General features: G+C 42.3%; 1 protein-coding gene across 8 annotated transcripts; it reads right to left on the bottom strand.

Moving 5' to 3' along the window:
• On the bottom strand, window positions 1-12,240 carry LOC106568979 (metal-response element-binding transcription factor 2). Of its 8 annotated transcripts, none has more exons than XM_082960733.1 (15): window positions 11,962-12,240; window positions 10,021-10,234; window positions 9,802-9,883; window positions 6,477-6,572; window positions 6,173-6,273; window positions 5,758-5,894; window positions 5,580-5,675; window positions 5,391-5,459; window positions 5,021-5,144; window positions 4,464-4,531; window positions 4,114-4,287; window positions 3,818-3,926; window positions 3,680-3,735; window positions 3,454-3,579; window positions 1-3,291 (listed from the first exon to the last, which is right to left on the bottom strand). In XM_082960733.1, the coding sequence occupies exons 1-15, from the start codon at window positions 11,964-11,966 to the stop codon at window positions 2,931-2,933; spliced, it is 1,818 nt and encodes a 605-aa protein (XP_082816859.1). In that variant the 5' UTR covers window positions 11,967-12,240; the 3' UTR covers window positions 1-2,930. The 8 variants fall into 8 exon arrangements, with proteins under 8 accessions (XP_082816859.1, XP_045549838.1, XP_045549837.1 ...); XM_045693882.2 differs by lacking the exon at window positions 11,962-12,240 and adding an exon at window positions 11,786-11,917 and having other exon boundaries at window positions 5,758-5,891; XM_045693881.2 differs by lacking the exon at window positions 11,962-12,240 and adding an exon at window positions 11,786-11,915.
• Window positions 12,241-13,105: the final 865 nt, after the last annotated feature.

The following is a 13,105-nucleotide window of genomic DNA, read 5'->3' as shown; positions in this document are numbered from 1 at the left end:
TAGGGCTTTTAAATATTTATTATGTGGCTGAAGAAGCCTGCTCAAAGCCAGTAGAAAACAATGTATCTAGGGTCTAACACTGGCACAATGACATACAGGAGAAAAGCTTCAAATAAAACACAACTTTTTTTTAAAATAGAGATATCAACGTCAAGATCCAACTCCACTGCCTGAAGGGGAAAAGGTCATTTTCTGAGAATAATGTAGCACATCCAACACCAAGAGGCATTAACTGCTTCAACTCTTAAAATGAAACAAGGAACTCAGAAGATACTTTATTTTCCAGAGATAAGTGGAAGAAAATGTTATTGGATAAACAAATCAACATTTTTGACCCTGTAGCATGATGGACTTAATTTCAGTCTTTTTCAAAACAACCAGTCACATAGGAATGTCTAAATTAATGCTACCATTTTTTATTTTATAAATGAACATATCAATGAAATACACCACAAAATGTTCCATCCCATTAATACCTCGATTTTACATTCCACATCTTTGCTGGAGTTCTATGAGCACGTTATACATACAGTGAAGTTGCTGCGCATGTCCTGAGTGGTTTCTAGGTGAGCTTGGCTGTACCAGCAGAAGTCTAAGTGCACAGTTGAGGAGAACGTGAAATAAATAGCACCTGAAATAAAATCAACAAAGCCTGACTTAAGCAAAATATTGTCGTTGCCGTTAAGTGATTGAAATACAAAAGCAACCATTTTTTAGGGTTGAGTTGCATAGGCGGCTATGAGAACTGAATTCAGTTTTAAAAAGTACAAGGTCCAAGAGGTGTTTGTAGTCAGTGTTCTAACGAACTTATCAATGTCATAAAATATAAAACGCAGCCCGAGACAAATGAAAGAACAAAGTCCTATTTGAGGAGTTTATAAATGTAAGGGGTAGATTGCGTATACAAAATACAGCAACGATTTATATCTTCAGAACATATAGAACACATGTAGGTACATTACTCAACCTTTCAAATGTAATAACACGAAAACCTTAAGTCCAACTAAGTTACCGCTTTACACTTGAACTCACTCTTAACATTCCTTCTCACAAGCTCAGCCCTCAAAGCAAATTCAACTAGTTTTATTCATGAATCTTGTGTTAGACCCCTGTAAGTAAATCTGGACATTTGAACTATAACACAGTGAAAACAATACTGTTCATAGTGAGATGATTTGCAGAACATGAAGCAGAGGTTAGAGCTAGAGGTTACACACTTTCAGCTGAGAGAGTGAAAGGAGACAACTCGCATCTCTGCCTCTGTGGATTAATGAGCTCAGCTATGACGTGTTTAGGACAATGGTTGTACAGTATAACAGGCTGAACTTGATGTGCAATCAAATCCAAATTGTAAAAAAAAAAAAAAGTACTGCGCCTCACTGGACACTGACATCAGTAAATACAAGTAGAAAAGTAAATAGACATAATAAAACTGGTTTGCAGCAGCACAAATCTCTGTTGTTGAGTCCCTCTCGAACGTCAACTAGTTGCAAACAGGCACACTTTCAACATACCAGGTCAGGCGCCGAGGCACCCAAACACCATTCAAACCCCCCTATCTAACCCTTTTACATTCTGCCTAAACTGGTCTCTCACCCCCTTCAGTTTACAAAATCTAAACAGATCTGAAACACTGAAGTCAACGAGTCACAGAAAAGAGCATATCACTGGACGAAAAGGAAAAACTAAATAGGGAAACTCAAGCTCCCTTCCTGACCGGGCAACACGGAGGCCCGTTCTCAGAAGGCGAGGGTTATAAGTGATAATGCCTGAGAAGCCAGTGTTTGGAGGATATATTGGCACGGGTGTTAGGCCCGAGACAAAGTCAAGGGCTGGCAAACGGTGCCCATACATCCACCTAACTCGGGCTTCGAGGGCATTATCACTTTAATACAACGGGTTAACAACATATTCAAAATTATGATTTACATATTTTCATTAACGTTACTTTTATGAATTTATTCATACCATTTCATCCTTCCACAAGATATAGTCCCGACACAAATCTAGGGTTGCTACCCAAGCCGGCTGGTCATCCGTTCTATCGGTTTGGTTGGCAGTCATTCATTTTTTGTTTGTTCTGCATCTATGGACACGACCCAGTCGTTTGTTTTATTACCATACAGACTGGTAACATTCTTATCCCTTGCTTGCCAACTATGGCTAACTTACAGTCACGCCAAACAGTGCAGCCAGAATAACAAAGTAGCTGCATTGGCATTTGTTTAAGCAGCTTTCTAGTGATATTTATTTGGATACATCCATAACAATCAGCTAAGGATGCGCGATTTCACCTGTCGTGGAAAATGTGCTCTCTCGTCAGGACACTGTTGTTCAGAGGAGCTAGCCAACAACACAGCTAAACACAATCACTTCAAACTGAAGCGGAGAAGACTGCAAACTAGCTGCACTTTGTTTAATTTTACCTGTTTTCTATTGATATTTCTTTGTATATATCCATAAAAATGATGCTGATTCATGATTTCGACCGACTGAGAAAAGCTGCCTGCCTGTCTCATCCCGATTCTTGACACATTCATTACTATGCGACAGCTGGTGATCGAATTTGAATATTGAAACAATGTTGCAGATGTCGGAGACAGACAGCAAGGTTATTACAAATCTCCGCTGTTGAAAACTAAACGTTAGTCTAAAAGAAAAGTTAGATAATATCTAGATGCTTTTTATAGTGGAGACCAAGTTTATAAATCGCTTGGCTGGGCTGAAGAGACAGTGGATTGCGCAGTCAGACGGAACTGAGTAAATAGGCATTTTAACGTCATAGACTTAGCCGGTGGTAACTTGTGGAATAGACACTAGCTGGAATGCGGTTTTAACCAATCGGCAATCAGGATTAGACCCGCTTGTTGTATAATGCCTTATAAGCGCTGTGTAAACACGTAATAAACTACGTAAGCGCTGCGAGACGTTCAGGAGGCAGTGACGCCCTCCCATTCTACCAGGTACTGGACCTTGCCGTCCAGGGTGACCCGGCGGGCCAGGACGCGGTACTTCTCCCCGCACTCCAGGCGGCCTGCCGCCCCAAAGTAGCTGCTGATTGAGCTCTTGAGGTGGGACAGCTGGCCGCCTGGGCCCAGGCCGTGCACTATATCTGTGGACTGGAGCCCCGGCAAGGTGTTTTGGGGCTCTGGGGCATAGGGGCCTGGGTGTTGAATCTCATGGTTGGGGGGCTGCAGGGGGACCCGTCGTGGCCGGCCCCGTCTTCTCTTCAGGGGGGGCTTGGCAATGGGCCAGTGGCGGCCTGTGCGCGTCTTACTGGAGATACACAGGCTGGGGTGGAATAGGGGAGGGAGAAACAGGGGAGAGAGATTAGAAAAACACTTAGAGGTACTCCCAATTACCTACCATACAATGACTACAATACAACGGTACAATGACTTTCCATTTGAATGTGTGAGAGCCTGAGTGTGAATCTGATCATGTAGAATGTACCTGGACTGTCTGGAGAGGTTAGTTGAGGTAGTTTCAGTGGTGCTGACGGCACCGACGGAGTCCACGTCTGAGGTACTGGAGGATGGCAGAGATCTGTCGCTCCTGCTGCTGGGAGTAAAGGGGACACTGGTAACAACACCATTCATCAGTTTTCACAAATTGAGCAATTGTTCTCACAAATTATTATTATTTTTTTTTTTTTTGGGGGGGGGGAGAGATAACTGACCTAGAGGCTAAGAGATCCAACGAGTGGGAATCAAGCAATTGTGGTGGCGTCACATCCTTCAGGGGGGATAAAAAGACATGACATCTCAATATATAAACAACATGCCTGAAATGTTTTAAGTTTGGGTAAAGGTGTTACCTGTGCCAAGAGTTCACTGGAGCGCCTTAGCTTGGCCAGAGTCTCCAGCGAGTGACCTCCCTGCTTCTTACTCTTCTTGGCTTTCTTCACCACGCCATTGGTTAATTCACTGGAACAAGATTCAAAATCGTCAAACTGAGTCATCAGTTTCCCTTTCTGCTACTTTAAAACCTGTGGCCACCCAAACAATAAACCCCCCCCCCCCCCCCAAAAACAACTAAAAGCCTTACCAGGATATATAGCATGCAAAAGTGTCGATTTTTCTAATGAGTTTCTCATAGAAAGTTGGGTCTCACCTGGTGTTGGTCAGCGGTCGGATAGCCTTCCTGCCTTTGATTTTGATCTCATTGGAGGCCCTCTCTGGCTCCCCTCTGTCGGCCAGCACCTCAGCGCTCTGGGGACCCGGAGGAAAACGGATCCTCAGCCCAAAGAGGTGCTTCTTCTTCTTAATCTCCTTCCCCGACATGAACCTGGGAGAGGGAGAGAGGGGATGAGAGAGAGAGAGAGAGAGAGAGAGAGAGAGCAGGATGGAAAAGTGGAGGACATGAATGAGAGAGGAAGGGAGAGGGGATGGGCTGTACATGAGAATAGTTATGCTGACATGATTGGAACAATCGTGAAATCGTAGGGAGAGTGTGTAACTCACATGCTGTGGTTGCTATTCAGTGCTTCCAGAATACTTTCATATCGGTCCGACTGAGGCGTAGCTGAAAGCTGGAGTTGGAAAAAGGTAATAGTAAGATTCATTTGAGAGGTTGGAATTTCATATATTGCTGTGTCAAATAAAATACACTTAACAAAAATATAAACGCAACATGCAACAATTTCAAAGATTTTACTGAGTTACAGTTCATATAAAGAAATCAATCAATTGAAATGAATTCATTAGGCCCTAATCTATGGATTTCACATGACTTTGCAGGGGCGCAGCCGTGGGTGGGCCTGGGAGGGCATAGGCGCCACTCACTGGGGAGCCAGGCCCAGACAAAGCCCAGCCAGTCAGAATGAGTTTTTCTCAACTAAAAGAGAAATAAGCTTTAGTGCATATGGAACATTTCTGGGATCTTTTATTTCAGCTCATGAAACATGGGACCAACATTTTACATGTTGCGTTTCTATTTTTTGTTCAGTGTAGAAAAAAATCAGATATTTGAGAAGTTGCATAAATGAATGTTTCTCCAACTGTGTCAAGGTTTGTCCTACCCCCCGGAGCTGTAGTTGATCCCAGTTGTCGTTGATGTAAGTCATCAGCTCCAGCTCGGAATCAAAGTACTTCTTCTTGTGAATCACACTCAGATTGTAGAGGCTCAGGTGTGCAACGTCCACCCTGTTGGAGAGAAACAAGGAAGGAAGCTCAAAACGGTCACAATTCAATAGGATTCGTTATACGATTCGTGTGCAATAGAATTTAATTGCTACATTTTTCCTAGAGGGAACTTCTGTTTCATCAAACAATCCATACACTGAACTGATGCAGTGTCATCTTGCTTGTTCCCATACAGGAAATAATAGATCAATTGAATAACATCAATCCATTGCGTACACAAATCTCTTCTACACGAGTTCCACTCACCATCTAAGAGGCAGTCGTTTGAGGTACTCCGGTCCACTATTGCAAACTGAACAAATAAATAGATAGAACCTGGTGAGAAAGAAGCACAAGCGCTGGTTTATTTTCTGGCACCGCATTGGTAGCCAGCATATGCTTCCTGAAAGATGACGTATCGTGAGGCTTTAAAAGGGGAGGGGGGCTGTTTCGTACCTATCTCCATAGAGCATGGGCGTCTTAAAACACTGGATACACGCCTCGTGGAACCACTGCTTACACCTGTTGCACTGCAGCATCTTCAGGTACCAGCTAAAGGGAGAGAGGGGAGAAGTGTTAAAACAGAGGGTGTATGGGAGTGGTGTGTGTGTGTGTGTGTGTGTGTGTTACTCACTCTCCAGGTCCTCCACAGTAGCAGTAGCATTGCTGGATGTTGGTTTTGTGGCCCTGGTCCCACACCAGATACTCCAGGGCATAAGGCAAAGAGTGGTTCATCTCCTGCTGGGCTCTGGGACCCTTTAGTGCGCCCTTCTGTCAGAGAACACACACATACACCCGACTGTGAGCTCGATTGGTTGGAGCGTCCCCCTTACCGTTTATTACAACCTTTTCACACACTGGTTCTGAGTCCGTGTAAGGTCAAGTCTTGTGAATGCGTGTGCTCACTTTCCAGTGTTGTCATATTGCATTATGTTGTAATGTATTACAGTGTGTTGGTTTGTGTACCTTGCATGCTGAACTCACAAAATGAATTTCCATGGAAACATATAGTTAGTTATCGTGTATAGTATCGTGTATAGTTATCGTACATTTGTTGTTGTGGCCAACACACACTCCCTACAGAGCCACTTCTCGTCGGTGTCGATCAGACTGGAGTCGATGATGGGGGAGTGGCAGAGCTGGTGATATCCTGAAAAGGGAAAGATGGATCACAGTTAAGAGAGAATTACTATTGTATCGATGTGTGTTTCCAGAGGTGGGACCTCTAATGACCAGAAAAACAAGGACTCCTTAACTTGGATATGAACCAGCAAACATTTGGTCCCAGGTGAAATTTCCAAACCCGGTCAGGTTAAAGGAAGGAAGGGGTTAGGATGGTGATTGTGCCCTAACCTTGTCCACACTTGTCGCAGATGACAATCTCGTTTGGCTCCTCGGAGCACTCATCCTGGCATATTGTGCAGACCATGTCCTCCCCTCCCTCGTCCCCTGAAAACAGACAGGACGGGATAGGTCACTCCTCTAGATAACCACACACGGCCCTTTAATTCATAAAAGGGAACAACCAGGCAACCAGCATCACACAGCAAAGGAAAGAGAGAACATTTCAAGAAAGAGGGAGCTTCAGGGAGTAGATTGAAGAGATAGAACAAACGATAGCGAGAGCTCAATAACGCAGAACAGTTCACGCTTGTGCTTTGTAACTGACAACAACAAAAAAGTGAGACCGAGGTGGGAAATCCCCATTTTGCTAATGTGATGTGCACACAGGCTATATGGGGTCATATCTCCACAAACACATCCCCATTTGCTTCCAATCCAACGTAATAAGCTGTTGCTTTCACCCAAAGTCGACAAATTAAAATATGTCATTCATATCCAGCCCAAACAGGGAAGGGACATTTTTTATGGCAACAACTGCAACCTTGCGGAGTAAAATGACATAAGATAAACACCAGTGAAAATAACTTTTTAGGGCCCTATAAAATCATTTTCATTTTTTGTTATTAACATTTAATTTAGAAGGTTTTTGGGAAAGCCTTTCCATCTACCAGAAGACTTTTCATCAGCATCATCGCAAACGACTACACACAAAGCGGTAGAAGCGTGCGCCACACAAAGACAGGGAATTCTCATTGCCTCTCTACAGAAATTTGCAAGAAATATGAATCATGGATGCATTCTGTTCATGTCTTATGATAAACTTGGCCAAATTAATACATGTTCAATATATTTGGTTGATTCCCAACATTTTTGAATATAGTTGAATTCCGTTTTAATGTCTGGATTCTATAGGGCCCTAACCTTTACTACTTAGAGGGACTTCAGTTGAGGGGCCTAACTTTATATGAATTCATACTCAAATACCACTGGGGGTGCCATTTGACGTTCAACATAACACAGTCACGAGAACCCATTTCCTGCCACTTAGACCAAAAAAGATTGCCCAATTCCAGTATGTCAAACATTAGTCATGTGTCATCTAACTGAAATAGGCATGCCCGTCTAATGTCTAGGCCCCTCACTGAAGTGTAACCAATTAACATGTGAACTGAACAATGAACTGAATGAATACAGTAGTAATACAAGCTGAGGAGTACCTTCCCTATGCTTGTCTCGCGGCTCCGTGGGGAACTTACGTTTGGCGTGAGCCCAGAATCTTTGTGGTTTGTTGACTGTCAGGGACAAATTACAAAAGATAAACCCGGGCTGAACGGAGGAGATAAGAGGAAGAAAACTCAACCAAGGATATCAACCCAACTGGAGATAGAATGAATGAGGGCAAGCCAAACGGCATTAATGAACACATGTTTAACTGAAAACTGTACAGCCTGGAGAATACAGTGAGGGAAAAAAGTATTTGATCCCATGCTGATTTTGTACGTTTGCCCACTGACAAAGAAATGTCAGTCTATAATTTTAATGGTAGGTTTATTTGAACAGTGAGAGACAGAATAACAACAAGAAAATCCAGAAAAACACATGTCAAAAATGTTATAAATTGATTTGCATTTTAATGAGGGAAATAAGTATTTGACCCCTCTGCAAAACATGACTTAGTACTTGGTGGCAAAACCCTTATTGGCAATCACAGAGGTCAGACATTTCTTGTAGTTGGCCACCAGGTTTGCACACATCTCAGGAGGTATTTTGTCCCACTCCTCTTTGCAGATCTTCTCCAAGTCATTAAGGTTTCAAGGTTGACGTATGGCAACTCGAACCTTCAGCTCCCTCCACAGATTTTCTATGGGATTAAGGTCTAGAGACTGGCTAGGCCACTCCAGGACCTTAATGTGCTTCTTCTTGAGCCACTCCTTTGTTGCCTTGGCCGTGTGTTTTGGGTCATTGTCATACTGGAATGCCCATCCACGACCCATTTTCAATACCCTGGCTGAGGGAAGGAGGTTCTCACCCAAGATTTGACGGTACATGGCCCCGTCCATCGTCCCTTTGATGCGGTGAAGTTGTCCTGTCCCCTTAGCAGAAAAACACCCCCAAAGCATAATGTTTCCACCTCCATGTTTGACGGTGGGGATGGTGTTCTTGGGGTCATAGGCAGCATTCCTCCTCCTCCAAACACGGCAAGTTGAGTTGATGCCAAAGAGCTCCATTTTGGTCTCATCTGACCACAACACTTTCACCCAGTTGTCCTCTGAATCATTCAGATGTTCATTGGCAAACTTCAGACGGGCATGGATATGTGCTTTCTTGAGCAGGGAGACCTTGCGGGCACTGCAGGATTTCAGTCCTTCACGGCATAGTGTGTTACCAATTGTTTTCTTGGTGACTATGGTCCCAGCTGCCTTGAGATCATTGACAAGATCGTCCCGTGTAGTTCTGGGCTGATTTCTCACCGTTCTCATGATCATTGCAACTCCACGAGGTGAGATCTTGCATGGAGCCCCAGGCTGAGGAAGATTGACAGTTCTTTTGTGTTTCTTTTATTTGCGAATAATCGCACCAACTGTTGTCACCTTCTCACCAAGCTGCTTGGCGATGGTCTTGTAGTCTATTCCAGCCTTGTGTAGGTCTACAATCTTGTCCCTGACATCCTTGGAGAGCTCTTTGGTCTTGGCCATGGTGGCGAGTTTGGAATATAATTGATTGCTTCTGTGGACAGGTGTCTTTTAAACAGGTAATAAACTGAGATTAGGAGCACTCCCTTTAAGAGTGTGCTCCTAATCTCAACTCGTTACCTGTATAAAAGACACCTGGGAGACAGAAATCTTTCTGATTGAGAGGGGGTCAAATACTTATTTCCCCCATTAAAATGCTAATCAATTTATAACATTTTTGACATGCGTTTTTCTGGATTTTTTGGTTGTTATTCTGTCTCTCACTATTCAAATAAACCTACCATTAAAATTATAGACTGATCATTTCTTTGTCAGTGGGCAAACGTAGAAAATCAGCAGGGGGTCAAATACTTTTTTCCCCTCACTGTAAATACACGTTCTAAAAGCAAAATTCGAAGGATTCTGCCCATCGCGTATGGGTAATATCTGTGGAGAAAATAGAAAGGCATGTATTTTTCTTAGCAGATGGCATTTTTATTATTATTTAGAGTGTAATACAAGCATATTACACAGATGGCAAATATGCAACAAGTTGCAAGGTCAACATATCAAGCAAGCATAAAACTGTTCATCCCATTGACTATCGAAAATATGACTCGAACTTGACATGGCAGCATGTCTTGGGCAGAAGAACTACTTGCCTGTCTGAATGTCCTTCCACAGAACCCAGGACTTCGAACGATCTTCAAAGACAACAAAACAGCGCTGCTTCCCCTTATTTATCTGAGGGAGGGATCATTTTTTAGAATATGATCCTTTACTGCAAAATGACATAAGACATGGCTGAAATTGCATTTTATAGAACATGTGAACAATAACATCAAATAGAAACTTTCCACCTATTAGCAACAGATGCTTACCTTAGTGATAATCCCCAAATAAAACAGGCCATCTGACCATCGGGCTAGGACCTCTTGTCCCTCTTTAAACTTGTCGCCGAGGTTGGTGTCCATGTTCCCTCCATGTCCATCCTCGGCAGGTTCGACGCTGGTCAGGGACACTGGCGTCTTGTGCTGCCGATGGGAATGTGCTTTCCGCTGGTGGACCGGCAAATGCTCTAATACTGTTGAGTCTCTGTCATATTGGAAGAGAGAGGTGAATTAGCCTAATTCCTACATTGTACCCCCCAAAAAAATAGGTGTCACTGTCAAGCATTGTCATTGTATTAAAGCTACAGGCGAGTGGAGTCTCACCATGAGAGCATCTCTGACATTGCCAAAATATTCAAGGGAGACACAGAATAAAGGAGGATTATTTCAACAGAAACACTCGAAAGCCTAAATCACATATTTTTGAGAAAATGTTGCAGAATAGAATAGCTGCATAGAATTTGACAGGCTGTCAACTCAGCTGCCAAGTAACTAACTCATCATACTAACTGTTAGTCCGATTAATAAGGCTGTAATACACAATTGATCGCTATTTACAGCCTGAAACTAATACCTGCAAAATCATGTAAATGTTCCTTACAAGCTAGATGGTTGAATAAATTACATTTAAAAGCTGCAGTATGTAACTTTTTGGGAAACCCAACCAAATGCACATAGAAATATGAGTTATATATCTGTCATTCTCATTGAATGCAAGTCTAAGAAGCGGTGGATATTGTAATGAAACAGGTAGGGAGCAGGTCTCGAACCCTCGACCTTTTAGCCCGAAGTCCAGCGCGCTATCGTTTGCGGCATAGTCGATATCCGCGCTTATAAACCCAGGGTCGTTACAATATGTTCTATTGCTATGCATTTCGTTCTTACGTTTAGTTTTAGTCTTTTACTTTAGTTCGTGTACATCAACGTAAAACAAGCTGAAAATACAATATTTTGGGTTATTGAAAATAAAATAAAATTCACACAGGGGTTTAGATGGTACAATGGTTTTCTATACATTGCTTTTTTTGTCACATACTGAACTTAGGCGAACTATTAGAATATTAGCAACCAGGAAATGGCGAATCGATTCCAGCATATTGCGCCTTTAAACTTACTCTATCGGTTCTCTGTGCAGTTTGTCCTTCAGCTGCTCGAAATTTGAGACAAATATCCACTGGAAAGTATTGTTTGCCCTACTTTTTAGCTAGCTCGTCGATAGGTATGTGGTTCAGTTTGGCACCCCGAGGTAAAACTCGTTTTATACTGGATATTCGGTTCTCTCGTCAATAGATATTGAACCAAGCATGACAAGATTTACATTTTAAATCTTCTTTTCTTTTTTTTGTAATAACACAAAAACAAGTGTCAATTGTTCTGCATCCTCCCCTGATTCAGAATATATAATTTATTGTTGAAGGGGAAACCGCACAGACAACCGGTCTAGTAACTTTAACATGTAATTGTATCCAACATTCTGGCTTGTAAGGAACATTTACACGATTTTGCAGGTATTAGTTTCAGGCTGTATATACCAATTCATTGTGTATAACAGCCTGATTAATCAGACTAACAAGCTGTGAGAAAAATAACTGAGTCTTGGTGCATGATGTCCTTCAATAAAAAGCATTAATTGGTTTTAAAATGGGGTGTTCGATTCGAACCCTGTCCCACTGTGCACCGTCACCGTTTCCTTTTGTTCGTGGGCTAACTGTCAGGTCATTGCATCCAGGATGAAATAATGAATGGATACATTTACCTGCACATACGTTTTCAGTTCAACGAGTAAGTTTGATGCAGCATGCATGCAATTAGTCTTAGCGGTTGTCTAGGCTAAAAACAAGTGACAGACAGGTATCGAGCTATCACAGACGGAATGATTCTGGAGCGCACCCACACCCCCAATATAAAAACATCGTAATGTTGATAAGGTACCTCATTCGGTCAGTTCGGAGGGTCAAAATGCCACATATATTGAAATACTCTGTCGTAATCGGTGCTTGGCCTCGTATCCGAGTAGCGGTAAATCTCTTTGCAATGCACCTCTCTTAATATGACACACTACCAAGGTTTTTTAGAAAATAACAAACGGGTCATTTTCCCCTAATACATTCGCCATTTTGGTTTCCCGCTGATCTGGGAGTGCATTGTGGGAGTCGTTCGCTCGACCAGCCACTAACCACTTTTTTTCATACATTTGAAAATGTAGGCAGGACTCTTTTTCCTCCACGACCCAGTTTAACCTTTTTTTTATGATTTAGACTAGAGTCGGAGGACCAATCCAATGTTTATGATCTACATTCATTTTATAGTCTCACCTTGACTGCATATCCAGGTCGTGAGCCCACAACTTCATTCTAATGTGCATAGTGCAGATGCAACCTACTTTTCTGGAATTTGGGGGGGGGGGGGGGGGGTTATGGGAAATGTAGAGCTGTAGTAGAATGCCTTATCATTAGTATTATTAATAATACGGTTGATTCATCCATATATTTGATGGGAATTAAAAAATAGTATTACTTCCCATCAAAGATATGGATGCATCAACCGTCCACTTGTCGGCGCTTGAGAACCATAAACTGGACCATTTTCACCGCGGTGTTACAATGTAACAAAGTAGTAACATTGATATATTGTAGCAGTTCAAATTAATAGCTGCGACATTGTTGCTTTTTATAACTGCTTGCTGCTGTAGGCTATCCCTTTTCAAACATTTACATTTTATGGCAAATTCCAGCATTCATGAAATTCTGAATTAGTGACGAGAAAAATAGTTATAATTTATTAATGTATGATTATTTCCTAGAAATTATAATGATTTAATATGATAGATTTCATACAGGAAATGATGGCTATGCATTGCTTTGCACAGAGGGGATCAAAGCTTTTGCGTCGGCAAAAAAACCGTGCCTCTGCCTTTATTTTCTGCAGTCCTTGTGAGATACAGTATGTGGCTGGCTGCTAGTGGTAAAATCCTTTCTCCTTGCAGCAGGATATTATGCTGGCAGCACGATCGCGGATAAAAAAAAATTCTCAAAATAAGAGTCCCCCCTGCAAAGACATGCTAAACTTTGTGAAT

The sequence above is a fragment of the Salmo salar genome, chromosome 14, assembly GCF_965601325.2.
Source record: "Salmo salar chromosome 14, fSalSal1, whole genome shotgun sequence".
Classification (NCBI taxonomy): Eukaryota; Metazoa; Chordata; class Actinopteri; order Salmoniformes; family Salmonidae; genus Salmo; species Salmo salar.
The sequence above is the reverse complement of the archived record's forward strand: the minus strand, read 5'-3'. Positions and strand labels throughout refer to the sequence as shown.